The sequence below is a fragment of the Anoplophora glabripennis genome, unplaced genomic scaffold (assembly GCF_000390285.2).
Source record: "Anoplophora glabripennis isolate ALB-LARVAE unplaced genomic scaffold, Agla_2.0 scaffold46, whole genome shotgun sequence".
Taxonomy (NCBI): domain Eukaryota; kingdom Metazoa; phylum Arthropoda; class Insecta; order Coleoptera; family Cerambycidae; genus Anoplophora; species Anoplophora glabripennis.
In genome coordinates, this window is record NW_019416736.1 from 584629 (window position 1) to 601255 (window position 16627).

At 34.1% G+C, this 16627-nt stretch overlaps 1 protein-coding gene across 1 annotated transcript; it reads left to right on the top strand.

The window, feature by feature from the left end:
- The first annotated feature begins 1063 nt into the window (after window positions 1–1063).
- Window positions 1064–16115, top strand: LOC108904224. The gene is made up of 12 exons (XM_023455351.1): window positions 1064–1082; window positions 1859–1900; window positions 6713–6929; window positions 7744–7769; window positions 8694–8783; window positions 8854–9102; window positions 12203–12394; window positions 12495–13677; window positions 13742–13881; window positions 13943–14038; window positions 14094–14285; window positions 14867–16115. Exons 1-12 carry the CDS (start codon window positions 1064–1066, stop codon window positions 15541–15543), a joined length of 3123 nt encoding a protein of 1040 aa, XP_023311119.1. The 3' UTR covers window positions 15544–16115.
- Window positions 16116–16627: the final 512 nt, after the last annotated feature.

Genomic DNA, 16627 nt, shown 5'->3' on the forward strand with positions numbered 1-16627 from the left:
ATTATGATCTTTAAACGAACTTTTACTGGACTTGGAGATTAAATTTGGTGTTTTATTGATGTTGACATTAAAAATACAGGTTTCAAAATTTGACTTCTATTTGACCAAGAACAAAAGGTCAAGGGCAAATAAAAGGTCACTAATAAATTTGTCATTAAAAGTACTACTGCAACTACCTTGCAACATTTATCTCTACAGTTAAAAACCCGTCGAGTTATTAAGAAAAAACAAATTCGACCTTGACATGACCTTCAAGGATATCCCGGAAAAAATTTCTGATTTCATACTCGGACGTAAATTTTTACGCTCTATCGATTTATAAGTTAAAAAATAGGAGTTTCTCATCGAAATTTTTAAGTCGACCTTGATTTGACCCACAAAATTGGCGACAAGGTCAGCGCTAAATTGGATTTTTGAAATCCTACAACTTTTGCGTACGAATTCACAATCTAACCGCCGCCTGAGACTTTTACAGTTTATTGAGCTATGCTGCGTTACTAATCGAACCCCTGGCACTCGTATCGCGGACGCCCTGTACAGCATGCCGTAAACAAACCCAGCCTCGCATTTTCCCATCATTCGTATCGAAAATCGGCGGCATGGACGGCCGGGAGGACCACAGGTCACGGATCGTAACGGGACAACCTCTACGCGTCCGTCTGCTGAACGGTGAAGTGTGTATGAGAATAAGACGAAGCCGCAGACAACGCATTTTGCGCCCGGCGAATATGAAATGTTTTTTGCGGAATAAGGCGTACCGGGAATTGTGCGCGATAATTGCCGACGTGTTTGCGACCGGCCGTGGATCGCTAATTGCGGTTGCAAGACGCAAATTATTCGTATCCTGCCCCTGAAATCTCGACGAGCGCACCTTCGGAATAATTACGTTGCTTTAAGTATACTCGAAAGGCACAGGCGCCTCGAAGAACGTAAAATAATATTGTTTCAAATTTAAAAGTAACAATTTATTTATTTATTTACTTCAGCTGGCGCTGGACTGACTTCAGATTCGTGTCCAATGCGTCTGAAAACAACGTGATAATAGCAAGCGCCTACGTCACACATGCCTAAAGTATGCTACGGTTGCCCCTCCAAGCGAGGCGGTTAAAATAACGTGATTTAGGAGGGAACTGAGGCCGGCTCAAAGCTGCTTGTACTTGTCCCGTAGCTTCAGTTCGCGGTTAATGCACGCGTCGCATAGTACGCGGGTGGTGTCTGATGTCAGTGTGAGGGATAGTACAAAGGCTTTAAGGATAAGGATAAGGCAGGTATTAATTTAGAGTAAATAAAAAACAACTTCCTTACAATAAAACAAAGTAAGACTAAATTTAACGTAATTTAATAGTTATTATATTATCAACTCAGTAGCTAATAATGAAACTATCTCACAATATTGTTTTATCTCTTGAAACACCTTTTTCAATATGTAATGACGTAAACTACTGTTCTAAACAAATTAAAATCACTAGTTAAAGAATTTCTGAATTAAGAAACGAAGAAAAATTTAAATATATTTTTAATTATGCGAAAAATATTACTGGACTACCAAGTAAACGGGACAAAAGTTACGACGAATTAGAAATATTTTGGAAATATATTTCCCCTTAACTACCTACTACCTACTTAACTACCCCTTAACCCTTAACTACCTACTCGTTTCAAGAATTTATATGATTTAAATTTTTTTGCTTTCATAGATTCCTTAAAATTTCCGGAATATGTAAACAAATTTCCCGAAAAATCGTTTAAATGTTTATTATGAATGTATCCAAACGTTTTTGAAATAGGTTGAAAAACGAACTTAATATTTTGTACAGAAAATGGTATTTTTCCGAAACACACAAATTGTTTTGCCCAGTTTTAACAATTCCTGCAACAAGCGTCACGGTAGAAACTTTTTGTGCTTAAACAACGGATAAATAAACTTGTTTTATAAAAACATGACTATGTATTTAAAATATTTTGTTAAAAGTGGAGGCACACGAAAAGCTGGCGGCGTTGTTTTATATGTAAATAGATAAGTTGGCTGGCTACGTTATGAAAATTTGTTCTTATATTTTTTCATATTTTTTAATATCCATAAACCAAGTAGGAACAATTTTGTTAATTATTAGGTAAATATATCACTTTGTTTTTTCTGTTACTTAATTTTATTGTAAATACAATTTTTTAATTTACGGTTATAGTAGGGCTATTGGCAAAGATCTCCATAATAAAAAATGATGTATTATTTGAGAGGCGATTAATAAAATAACCAAATAGTTGCGTATTATTTTTTATAAAATCTGAATGAAAATCCTGCTCGTGAACATCAGTTTTTCTATAATGCAACTCAAAATTTCCAGATTTAATCATTTGACTTTGAAATTTAAAAAATTTTTGCCTGCGGCGCTTTTTTTTCTCTCTTGCCTACCTAGTAAAAAAGCCACGGGCCTCACCTATTCACAACGGCACGAGCCGCCACTGTCTTACGTTTACTTTATCGGAGATATAGTCCCTTAAAGTTCCCAAAAAAAAAATGTAAAAAGGCGGCTTTGATATGAAAACCAAAAAAGATGTAAATATCAAATTTTATTAAATTGTCTGCTAATTTAGGAGTAACTTTCCAACAATTATCCGAAAATTTCTGCTACAATCAAGGATGGTTTATTTAAAAAATGTTGTCTGTCAAATTTTTGTTTTAAAACTAACCATGTATTAGCAAAAATATAGATCAATTGTGAGTTTTGCGAGTACTAATTTATATATTTTTATCTTTTTTATATTTTAATAAACTTTCTAAAAAATATTTTATTCAGGCAATATATACAGGGTGTAACGGATGCTGATGGCCAAACTTCAGGGGGTTATTATACAAGTAATTTTCAACAAAAAAGTATTATAAGATTTTTTTGGAAAGTTGATAGTTGCTCTTTTATTTAACACTTTTTGATTTCAAAAAATTGTTTGCCATTTTTCATAGAAACAAAAATATTTTTGTTATTCTTACAGCCGCATCAAATTTAGACATACCATCGGAAAGAGCGTTAAATTTACCACAAGATGAGCATATATGAGTGTTTAAAAATCTTCTATACTAGGTGCTGTAAAAAGTTAAATTAAATAATTGTGAAATGAGCAAAATTAGTGGTATCTCCTTATTGGTGGTAACGCCAAAAATTTGTTAATGAGGACATGTTTTTTCTTCAACAAAAACTACTGTATTTAGTAAGCTTTTCAACGATATATCAACTTTTGAGTTTGCTATTTTTTTTGGCAACAATATCAAGGACAAAGGTAATAAAACCGTAAAAATCGAAAATACACAAAGTTTATAGTATTTAATTTTTATTTTAATACTGTTTTTTTAAATTAAAGTAACAAAATTGAAGAAAAAATTAGTTATAACTTAGTAACATGTTTACAATGACTTAATAATTTTCGATGTAATCTTCCCCTTGACGGATACATAAAGCGCACCTTCTCCACACGAAAGGAACTGTGCGACGTACTTCTCCATTTTGCTGTAGAAGTAGCTCCCAACAAGCAAAAATCCTTTGTTCGAGCTGTTCTCGAATTTCAATTGGTACCTCATATACCAAAAATTTTAATCTACCCCACCAAAAGAAGTCTAACGGAGTTAGATCAGGACTTCGAGGAGGCCACCTAACTGTACCAAAGCGTCCTATCCATCTATCTTCATGATACTCGTTTAGCCATGCCCGAATCTCCCTGCTGTTGTCTGCAGGGCAACCATCCATTTGAAGCCAGGAATTAATCTGAAAATTTAAAGGAACCTCTTCTAATATATTATGCAGTTCGTTCTGAAGATCAAGAAATGCCTCTGCATTTAATGTATTTTCTAGTATAATTGGTCTAAGAACGTAATTTCCAATTATACCCATCCATACGTTAACTTTGAATCTGTATTGATTATTGGAGGGACGGTTTTATTACTTTTGCCCTTGATATTGTTGCCAAAAAAATAGCAAACTCAAAAGTTGATATATCGTTGAAAAGCTTACAGTACTTTTTGCTGAAGAAAAAATACGTCCTCATTAACAAATGTTTGGCGTTATCATCAATAAGGAGATACCACTAATTCTGCTCATTTCCAATTATTACATTTAATTTTTTACAACTCCTGGTATAGAAAATTTTTTAAACACTCATATGCGCTAGTCTTGTAGTAAATTTAACGCTCTTTCCGATGATATGCCTAAATTTTATGTGGCTGTAAGAATAACAGAGATATTTTTGTTTTTATGAAAAAAGGCACAAAATTTTTTGAAATCAAAAAATATTAAATAAAAGAGCAACTATCAACTTTCCAAAAAAATCTTATAATACTTTTTTGTTGAAAATTACTTGTATAATAACCCCCTGAAGTTTGGACATCAGCATCCGTTACACCCTGTATAAGGACAGTACCATATTGTCATTTATAAAACATTGAGAAAGAAATATATTGCATTACATAAAATTAACCATAAATTAAATAATTAATTCATTTCAAAATTACGTATATATGAAGTGATTTCAATGGATTCTTCGTAACATGTTATAAATTCACTTAAGAGTTCACTCATTATTCCTATAATACTAAAGATAATATCACCCAGGCTTTGTCTACGAAAGTATGGTATTTTCACACCATCTGCCGTGATTTTATTACTTACCTCAATAATGTCGATAATTAAAAACCGCTTAATGTCATAATAATGCAAATGTTTCGTGTAAAGCTCAGACGGATTATAATGATGTTTTATCTTCTTAAGGTGGACAACCTTGACTGCAACAATGCTCGTTATTATGGACGCGAAACTAACGTTAATACGGTTAGTAATATTTCTTGACGAAATCTTGTTCTGTTATGGACATACATTTCTTAGGAGATCTATATGCGAAAAATGATTTTTTTTAATTCAGGGATCACTTCAAAAAACAACATTTTTTCTTAAGGCAAAAAAATCCGATTTTATGCAGACATATTGTAATAATATTAAATTTGTTAAATTGAAAAACAATTATGTATAATCATAATAGTCATGCCTAAAAGTTTTTGTCACTGTCGCTTCAGAATGTCATCCTTTTTTTTTCTAAAAGTTTGTAATTCTTATGCTTTTTTTGTATATATCTTTAATTGTATATGAGAAGGAGAAGGGATGCTACCTGAAGAATCAGTCCCAAGTAAAATGAGGAAACAAATACATCACTTTGTAGCAGCTATTTTTTACGTGATTTGTCTTGTGATAATAGGACAGCAAAAATACAGGATGTTTCTTTGGATGATTTTTGTAATAATTATTTTTAGTTTTAGAAGTAGTTTTTGCGAAATAATTTTTTTAATCCTACGCAATAAACTTGTTTGGAACCACAGGCTCTACACTGTGTTTACATGAGTTGGTGTATGCTTATTTGAAAATCGCTGTACAGAGTAATCTATAATTCTCATTTTATTGCGATTTACTTCTTTGCTAATAACATCAGAATATGCAATTAGAAAAACGCCTAAACATCAATTAAAAAAATATAGAAAAAAAGAACATTTAAAAATATTCCATTACACAATCAAATAACAAAATTCGGATGCAGCATCAAAAAATATACAAGTTCTATATACCATGCTGTGTTATTAGGCTTTTAAAATATTAGAAGCCTGATACAGGGTGATTCACAAACGGTTACCAAATATAAAACCTCGTATTCTTTGGAGAATTTTAAGGGAAGTATTTCTTATATAGTTTTTATCTAGGACGCTTCGTTAAGGGTGTTAAATATAATAAAATATTTTTTTTATTTTTTTTAATAACTTAAAAACTAATAAATGAAATAATTTGAAATTGGGCACATGTATTTATGTAAACATTGTCCAAAATCTGAGGCCTTTTCCTAGAATTTAAATGCTTCAGTGGCAGAGATACAAGGTATCGGTGGCATATTTTTCTAAATAAAATAGTACGCCACTGCTTTACGGTAACAACCATATTTTCGGATTCGTCTTTCAATTTTCCACAAATTATTACTCTCTTATGTTTTTCGAAAAAAGTTTGATTTTCGGGTAAAACTTAAAAAACGAATTGAAATTAAAATTCACCAAAGAGTACGAGGTTTCAATTTTGGCCATCGTTTGTGAATCACCCTGTATAATACATTGCTCGAATTATTATTAAAAATACTGTCTGAGGCCACTAAATATATGAAATTAATAAAGAATAAGTGAAACAAATTTCCAATGAAACCGGAAGTTGTTCAAATGAATTAGTGTTATCAAAGAGTTATATATCCCATTTTTGCAAAAAAGTACACGTTTTTCTTCTGAAAAATGCCTTTTCTTGACCATATTCTTAAAAAGTATAAATCTAGTGAAGTTAATGACCGCACTTAAACATTTGTTCAGTAATAATTTTCACAGTAATAGATACAAATTACGACTACCTAAAACTAAAATAACAATTTTTCTATTTACTTCAAAAAACTGACTAATAGAGCGGCACGTTATTTACGGCCACCACTGTTAACCTTATTTTATGTGGTATGTAAGTCGGAGACGATTCCAGAGGTTCCCAATAAGTTTCAACCGTTTTGATTGTTATTAAATTTAAGCACAGTTTTGCAATTTCAACGATTTTAATGACCTCCACCCAATATTAAAATATCCTTTCCAAGTTTCTAAACACCCTTTATACTTATACTGTACGAAAATCAGTTATTACATGCAGTTACCTTTCAGATTGTTGGTACGATGACGACAGACACGAAGAGGGTACCGAGGTGGCAACCGCAGAGCCCTGTCTAAACTGCACCTGCAATAGGGGCGCCTTGCTGTGTTATCTAAGGGTGTGTCCAAAATTACCCAACCCTCCGCCACCTGGGTGCATTCTTCTGCACAGATACAGGACCTGTTGTCCCGAACTAATATGTGCAGGTAAGAAGGAAAAGACTAATGAACGTAGAATCATGAAAAACTCATTTAAAACATCAAATACGATGGTTGATAATAAAATATACATTTAAAAAATATTAAATTTATTTTAATATCCATATTGCACATCAGGATGTGTATCGCAACATAATATATTTCTTTTGCTCAAAAATTTTATAATTTAGGTACGTGGGGATATAATTTTTAATCTAAAATAACGAGCGTTCAAATAAAAACGTGGTCAGGTTGGTTCTGAAAATTTGGACGTAGGGCGTAGCGTATAGCAAATGAACTTAAACGTCATCTGTCAAAGCGCTATATCGCCGCTATCAATTTGAATATTTTCGTTTTAAAAAGCGTTTAAAATGGTGTTTTCTCAAGAACAAAAAGTGTTTATCATAGAGTCCTACTTTAGAAATGGACGCAAGATTGATGGAATATGGAAGTATTCTATTGAGGAATGTTTCATAGAATTTCAAAATCAATTTCCCGGCGTTGTTGAGTACAAAATTTTTCAAAGTGCAGTTCAGCGTTGTGTTAATGTTTTTCGTGAAACGGGCAGTGTAACAAGAAAAGAAGGAAGCGGCCGACCTAAAAAGCGGACTGAAGAATTAAAAGAAAATGTCCAACAAATAATGGAAAATGCGCCAAGAACTTCTGTACGTGTTTTATCACAAATGGTGGGAGTATCAGTCGGTACCTGCCACACAGTGTTAAAAAAAGATTTGCGTTTGTTCTCCTATCGTTTAACTTGTCAGCAAGAACTTCATGAAGTTGATTTTCCGCGACGGGCTGTATTTTGTGAATGGTTTTTAAACAACTACGGTGAACTTCATAATATCACCTTTTTTTCTGATGAAGCCTGGTTTCATTTAAGTGGTTACGTAAACTCACAGAATATGAGAATGTGGTCTTCTGAAAAACCAGATAACTTTTTTGTCGAGGGCCCTCTACACGCTCAAAAAATTGGAGTTTGGTGTGCTCTCAATCGAAGGAGGATTTATGGACCTATTTTTTTTAATGGTACTCTTACTGCGCAAAGGTATAGAGAAGAAATTATCGCTCCTTTTGTTAACCAGCTGGAAGAAAACGAAATTACAAACTTTTACTTTCAACAAGATGGCGCAAGGGCACATACGGCAGGCGAGACGATGAATATGTTGAGGGAAGTTTTCCAAAATCGACTAATAAGTCTCAATGCTGAACATGAATTTCCACCGAGGTCATGTGATATTACGCCGTGTGATTTCTTTTTGTGGCCTTACCTTAAAAACACTATTTTTGAACTGCCTATTCCTGATTTAAACCATCTGCAGGCTCGACTTATAGACAAGATTCGTGAAATTAACAATACCCCGAGCATCTTAGAAAATGTCTTTAATTCTTTGAGGAACAGGTGTGAAAAGTGCTTGGAACAAGGAGGGGGACACTTTCAGCAGCTGCTTTAATTTATTGTTATAACAAGGAGGGGGACACTTTCCGCAGCTCCTTTAATTGTTTGTTATTGTTATCACGATTATTCTTTAAAATAAAGTTATATAGTCATTAACGTTATTGAAACTGACAGCTGCTATACAGCTCGTTGAGAAATGAGGTTAAGTTGGTCGCTATAAGCTACTCCCTACGTCCAATGTGTCAGAGCCAACTTCGACCATGTTTTTATTTGAACGCTCGTTAATTCAAAGAACAACCTCTTGGAATTATGACAAATATTTGGAAAATATCATATAAAACTTTTTAGTTTAACAAAAAAAAAATAACTAATTAAAATTCTCGTACTCTTTTGAAGATTTTCCTGGTGGCGGAAACAGCTTGGAAGCCCGCTCTGATCCTGACGATGGCTTTAACTTACCACCCGACAAGACTATTCTGGGCAATGGTGAGCAACAAGCGGAGAAACAACAAGCAGAGAAATAATCGAATAACTTAATTTAAATATCATTTTCCAGCTTGTATTTTCAACGGAAGTATCTACGGTCCCGGGTCGGCCATGCACTCATCATCCCTATGCGAATATTGTTACTGCTTAGGAGGACAACAGACCTGCGTCAAACCAAAATGTTTACTGCCTATAGAGGGCTGCGTTCCGCTGTACGACCCCACGATTTGCTGCCCAGTGCAGTACAACTGCACTTCACATCTACCGACGACAACGAGCAGTACCACAACAATTGATCCGAAGAAATCTGTATCAAAAGGTAATGTACTGACAGAGCAATTTCAAACGTTGAAAGGGAACCAACTGAAGGACAAACAAAGTCGGCCAGTTCTGGATTACAATGATCACAATGATGTGAAATATAAATAATATAATTCATTTAACGTAACAGTACCTGAATGTAACATTATTTCTACAAAAAACCGCCAGTGGCGTATTTCTTTCCTAGGAAAATGGGGCGGCACCTCCAGTAGCACGCCACTGGCTAAAGCCACAAGATTAATATTACATCCAATAAAAGGTCTAATTAAGTGAATACGCTTTAGTAAATTTCATTCATTTCGTTAGCGCATTATGAAAATATAGCAGAAAATATATTTTTTTTGTAAACTTTAACACCCTGTATCTCGAATACCGAGTTCCGCAGGAAAAAAGTTTATAGAGCAAACTACAGTAGAATCTCTATAATCCGGCACTTCACTACATCGACACGTCCAGTAATCCGGCGTTATTTTTTCCGCGTTTGTTTACTATCCTTGAAGAATACAGTTTATACAGTTATAGTTTAGTTGAAAGATTATTTTACATAAAAATATTACAATATACATATACAGGGTGATTCACAACTTATCCAAAAAAAATTGGGAATAGATGCGGCATGAGAAATGGAGTCAATATCGTAAACAAAATTTTTGTAAAATCCTTATAGTTTCCGAGAAAGAAATTATTGAAGTTGGACTACTTTCAAACACTACATCGCTGGACAACTGTAGTCTCTAGCGTCAATCGCAATACGCGTGAGAGCCACGTGGCCTCAGCGACTCCCAATACAGTCGTCGTTGTGGTAGTGTTTACAATAGCTTTTTAGTACCCAGTTAGTATCAAAAATGGCTTGTGTATAGCAACTCGGAGTTGATGGATATCGTTTTAATTCATGGTGAAGCAAGACAACATTTGTATTATAATGAAACATTTGCGTTATGGTGAAGCAGGACAACATTTGTGTTAGTTTGTAGAAACTTAGTAAGACAGGATCAAATGTGTTTACAGGTCGGTGGACAAAATTTTGAACAATTGTTGTAACATCAGGTATGTCAAATTAGTATTTTATTAAGTAAAACCACAAATTAATTTCATTAATTAATAATAACAATAGCAGCAAAATCAGTTGAATTTGCTGGTATAAAATAGCTGCTATAAAATTCTATTTATTCATTTCCTTGCGAAATTCTTTCAAGTTTTTGTCCGTTTTTATCACTGTCGCTGTGACGGTCGCATTACGTCAGGTCAGGTGTTACAGTGGACCAGTTTCCAGTGCCGTGCAGAAGTGTATTTTTAAATTATTTTCGAACTGCCCTTTTTGATTTTTTCTTTACAAAATCGTATTTGTAAGAGTCCCCTGAACATCCAGATTTTTTTTTTGGATAAGTTCTGAATCATCCTGTATATGCATACACAACTGTAATATGTATGTGTCTATGTACCAATCTCTTTGTTAATAAACAATTAAAAGTAACGTTTTTTAATTTAATACTGTTTACATATACATTTTCCATGATGCCGGATTAGTGAGATTGTACTGTACTTATTTTTTGGTAATGAATCTTCCCCCAGCCCAGTTTCTGTATTTAAAATGAAATCACCCTGTATGATAACTGTATCATTTGAAACGGAAGCTCTTCCAAATGCATTAAAGAATTGCAAAATAATACCAATTTTTAAAAAACAGAAATTTCTTGAAGGTAGACAACAGTATGTGAATTTATAGCATTTCAATCAATATACAGAACAATAAAGTGCATAGATATAAGTATGGGTGTTCCTCAAGGCTCCATCTTGGATCCCATTTTTTTTCCTTCGTTCCTCAATGATATTGGGCACATAACCTCATTTTACTATGTATGCAGATGATATATTTCTAAAAATTTCTAATACATCTGATGAACTAATCCAACAGTACTTTGATGTCGTTGAAGAATTATTTTTCTCAATATCAGTTTTATATGAATCCTAAAGAAAAACTCGTTTATACCATTTCACAGCAAAAATGCTTCACCATAAATTAAAACAATATCCATCAACTCCAAATTGTTATACACGTAAGCCATTTTTGACACTTGAAAAACTAATATAAACACTATTGCAAAAACGTTAATACTAAAATCGGATTTCAGTATTCGGAATCGATTGGAGTCACATGGAGAGTGCATTGCGTACAGCGCACGACGCGAATGGCGCTAGACACTACAGTAGTCCAGCGATGTAACGGTTGTAAATACTACAACTTCAATATTTTTTTTTCAGAAACTATAAGGATTTTACAATTTTTTTTTTTTTGATAAGTTGTGATTCACTCTGTATAGTATACATATACTGTTTATTTCTGAGGCAATTCCATATTAGCTTCTAATGTATTTAAAAACTGAAGATTTTAATGCCCTATAACAGTTCTTTTATAATTTTACCCTTTATAATAAACAAAACATACTCTGTTTTTTAAAAAATGTGGTGCAACTACTTTGACTTATCCTAGTAACGATTTTGTTAGATATTTGTTCGATTTCCTAAACAGAATTATGGTTACTGTTCGTGTCAATATCAATTAGTGTACTGAGATGATACGAACGAGATTAGCGATGATAGCAGCAAGGTGCATGGTAAATCCATTCAGTAAGACGATAACTTTTACGGAGAATGAAATTTCAACTTACAACTCGATCAGCAGAAACAGGTCTTGTATTACACTCTGTTTAACAGAAGTAGGTGCAGTAGTGGTCAGTATATTAACATAAATGTCAAAAGGAACAGGTGTCCACTTTGGTTTATTTAACTCTGTCGCTATGTGTTATGCCTCTGTTTATTTTGTTTTGTTTCTTTATACATATAAAGCAAACTTAAATTCATCTATATCATATTTTACGTCATTACGCAACTATTCATTGGTAGCAATCGACATTTGTGGTGAGGTTTCTAACACAAGTAAGGACTCTAAAATAATTGTTATTTATCATTGCCTTAGACCATTTACAGCAGACGAATAACTAATCATAACAAACGCTTGTTATATTTCATTTAAGTTTGTAGTTGAGGTACCTAATTTTAATTTAAAAATTGTTTTTAACCCCTTATAACCTTTTCAGATGGTTGCATGGTGGATGGAGTGCACCATTCTGAAGGTGAAAAAGTTCTTGGCGTTGGCCATTCTGTCTGTGATAATTGCTACTGCATGAAAGGGCTCCTCAGATGTGAGCCCTTATCTTGCGCTCCACCCCTCTTAGGCTGCACTCCTGTTATCAAACCTGGACAATGTTGTGCGGCTAGTTATAACTGCAGTAAGATCACAACTTTTTTTAAATAAATATAAAAACTGACTATTATTGATAGTTTGTGCTTCACTGTTATCCTTTTTTAAAACAAATATTTCTGCTTTAGGTGGAACCATAGAAATTCAACCCGAACCCAACTACGGTCTTTTTCCAATCGTAAGCAAAGAATACGCCAAGCTTCGAAAAGAGGTTAACCAAAAGCCTAAAAATACTGGAGAAGTTGTAACCGTTGCTCCATTCTACGTCTTGGCAGAATCTTTACCTCCTTCGACAACAAAACACAGAAGTCCTGCTACTTTCGGTACAACAAGGCACTTCACAGGGGTCTCTTTCAATCCCAGCACCACGAAGCCCTTCTACTACAATTCTATGGACGAAAAACAAAGTACTGATAAACATTCGACGAGAAATCACGCAGAACACAAAGAGGACTTCCCAGGAGTGTACTACGCTACTACAAACTATGAATTTCAAAACACAAATTACAGAAGGGTTTATTCCACAACAACAAAACCTGTCAAACCAACAGAGTCTTCAACATTCAAAACAGTAAATGCTATTACTACAACAAATTACAAAGAGGAGCGTACCAAATCCCCTGATTACTTTAACTTTATGGATGACAGCCTTTTCAGCATATTCGAATCTCTTTTAGATGGGAAAGTGGATAGGAAAGTTGAAAATGAAACTGAGCGTACAATTAACACTGATGACACTGTGACTACTGAAGATGTTAACGTAACAAATGAATCCACGACATTAGAAAACCCTTCTACAGTAAAACCAGTAGAAGACAATGCAACAGAACTCCAAACTGAATCATCAGAACAAACCACAGACTTGACAACTACTGAGTATTATACAACTACAGATTCATTTCAAAATAATACATACCCTGTTACTTTAAGAACTGTTCTGAATTCTACAGACTGCATTAAAGGCAACTCGCTACCTTTTTTGGAATCTAACAAAATAGAGCTGACCACAGTACTACCAGTTGACGCTAACGAAATTAACAAACTAGCAGATGTTCGAATAACGAATTTAGAGGATATCGTGTCAACAACCAGTAGCGAAGAATCCAACGCTTCTACTACAGAAGAGGATGTTACTGAAGTCGACTTAATAACTAAAGTAAACGTCGCTAGCGCAACTTTAAGAGATGTTCCAAATATTCCCAATATCCGACCGGAAATTGAAGCTATTCTCAACATTACAAAACAGAAAGTTGAAGATTATGATTATGATTACAACGAGCCGTCTTTGCCACCGTCTTTACCAAACGTAAGGTAAAGTCATTGTTTTAAGGGTAAATAAGTCTAATTTAAAGTATATCAAAAACTATTTTTTTAGGATAATTCCTTTTGTTGCTGCCGACGCTTTAGATGTAAAAAAAGATTCAGCTAAAGACAATACAGTATACGCCCAGGAAAAAGTAACTGATACATCTTTTGGATATACCAACCTATTTTCACCACCTGTTGAAACAGAAGGTAAATCCCATCTATAAGTATATTTTTTTTGGATATTTACGAACACGTATTTGTCTTTCAGGAGGGTTTGTACCAAAAGACCCACCCATACTAGAAAACTTCTATGAAAACGCCGTCACAGTCCCTTCTATCACCATTGCACCTAAACCAATGAACGGTACGTCATTTAAAACTAATGTTTGAGTTTCTAACCTCATTTGGTTTCTTTGTAGCTGACTGTGCAGATCAAGATGGACGAGAAGTGGTCCATGGACAATCAGTACCATCGGACTCGCCTTGCGTCGCATGCACCTGTTTCTATGGAAATATTGTTTGTCAGAAACCTACTTGCCCTATTCCTAGGCCAGGTTGCAGAAAATCGTCAGTTCAAGACCTCACTCTGTGCTGTCCACATTACGTGTGCGGTAGGTTTTTTTAGTGTACCATTTTAGATATTAACAAGAGATCGTGAGAAATGGTTAGGTATTAACTTTATTTCGAGTCAGCTACGATACATCACGTTGGCTTTGTAATATTAATCTGTTGAATCAGCCGAGAAGTGTCAAAATTGACGATTGGATTTCAATATTTTATATATTTTGACTTTTTGTGGCTGCAAGTACCTAGAGGCTTATGACAATCGGTATAATTATATTTTTGACAAATATCTTCTTTTATTTTGACATAAGTAATTTAATTAAAACTTGAGCTGAAAAATATAAAAATAATACGTAAACCAAACGTACACTTCTACAGATATTTGACATTTGTCATGTAAACAATTGAAGCAACTTGTCAAAAGTCATGCAGTGTGCTGCCACGATTGTAGACTCTGAAACAAGGCAATGGAAATAGCAGAGGTACTACAATTTAGTTAACGTTAATCAAAATAGATCGATTATAAAATATCGCAACTGGCCGTGCTCACGAACAATATTTCTGCTACAGCAAACTGTAATTATTAATACGTGTTTCATAAAATTAACTACGACTGTTACCTTTACAGACGCAGAAGCCCCGACAGTGGTACTGGACCGCCTGGATGGAACTTCCAACTCCCAGGAAACCATGTCTCTATCCGACAGAATTGTCACTCCCGACCCGTTTCGCGACGTTATCCGTACGGAGCCAGCTCCAAATTTGCAGTCACTTATCGGAGATATGATGCCCTTTTTAGCCCGAAAAACAACAACGCCAGTACCACAATTCATTACTGAAAAACCTCTACAAACACTACAACACAACACCACAAAAACTACCGAACACATTACTACTAAGACAGAAGAAGAGTTTTCTCTCGATAAAGTATTACAGATTTTATTTTCCGGCGAAGAAAAACATGAGACGCACACAAACAAAATTCAAACCTCCATTGCTGGAAAGACAGCCGAGGCTTTGTCGACTGTTTTCACGACGCCCGAGCCATCTATACACCAAATGCCGAACTTAGCGCAAGCCTCTACAGAGAACGTGGAACAGCGGGAGAGTGTAAACGAGGGAGATTCAAATTCACATCATCCGAACAGTGTGGATTCTCCGGGAGTGGGTTTGTTGAAATTAGCAGGTTGTAATATTTATGGCAGGATGTACAGAGTAGGCAGGATAATATCGGAATTATCAGGACCGTGCCTGGAATGTAAATGTACTGAAATTGGAGTACAGTGCAGGGCACTGAAATGTTAGATTTGATATAAATACTTAATAAAACAGAAAAATTTGTAATATGTTAATAAGGAGTGTTAGGAACAAATGTAAGAAACAAGTTATAATACTGTTAATTTAATTTTATTACAAGATCTTTTTTATTTGTTTATTAATGTCTAAACAATAATTAATATGGCAATATTTAATATTTAAATGGTAATTCAGTTCATTATTATCTTAACATTAGATTTTAGGAAAATGCAAAAGAGTAATTGATATTTTTTCCTAATAATCCTTATTCTAAGTTTTCGTATACAGGGTGTGACATTTTCACTTCGTATTTTTATATTTGTTTGAAATAGTATCAGTTCATCGGTTGTGAGTTTAATTAAGTTCATCTTTTTGAAAGATCTCACTCATTTAAGAATGAAGACATAGTTTTTATTATAGCATCCCTACATTCTGCTTGAATCTATATACATTATTTATAGTTTTAATTTATTTTATGTGCCATTTTCTGAAAGTACTACTAAAATGTAAAATCAGTATTTAATTTAATTTGAGTCTTTAATTAATTTTATTGTCATGTTATTGGTGCTTATTCTTACTATACTCCGCGGTCCAAATTATAGAGAGTGACTCACACATAATATAAAAACACTATTACCATAATGCGTATAAAATATAAAATGATTTTTTACGGTTCAATATTATTATTACATCGATAGAATCTATAATCGTCTATAGACTAAGTTACACTGAACGTCGATCTATATTCTATCTCTGTCTTTTGCACTTGGTAGGGAATAGGGAAATGCTTCTTTAGTGGGTGTAAACGGACTTGATTTAGCCGTCCTGAGAAACGTCATAACATAAGCGTAGACGAGGGGTCTAATTCCATGGCTATAATAAATTTATAAATTAAAAAACACAACTGGGACGTTTTAAAATGCTGTAATAATTCAAATGGATCAAAGTGCCGGTTATAGCAAACCGTAAAAAAATATTAGATGTTATATTTTATTATATTTTTTCAATATTTTCTATATTTTGTTGCCTTTTACGCAGACACGCCAATGGATTTTCGTTCCCGGCACGCTTCATCCCCCTTACTAGTCCAAAA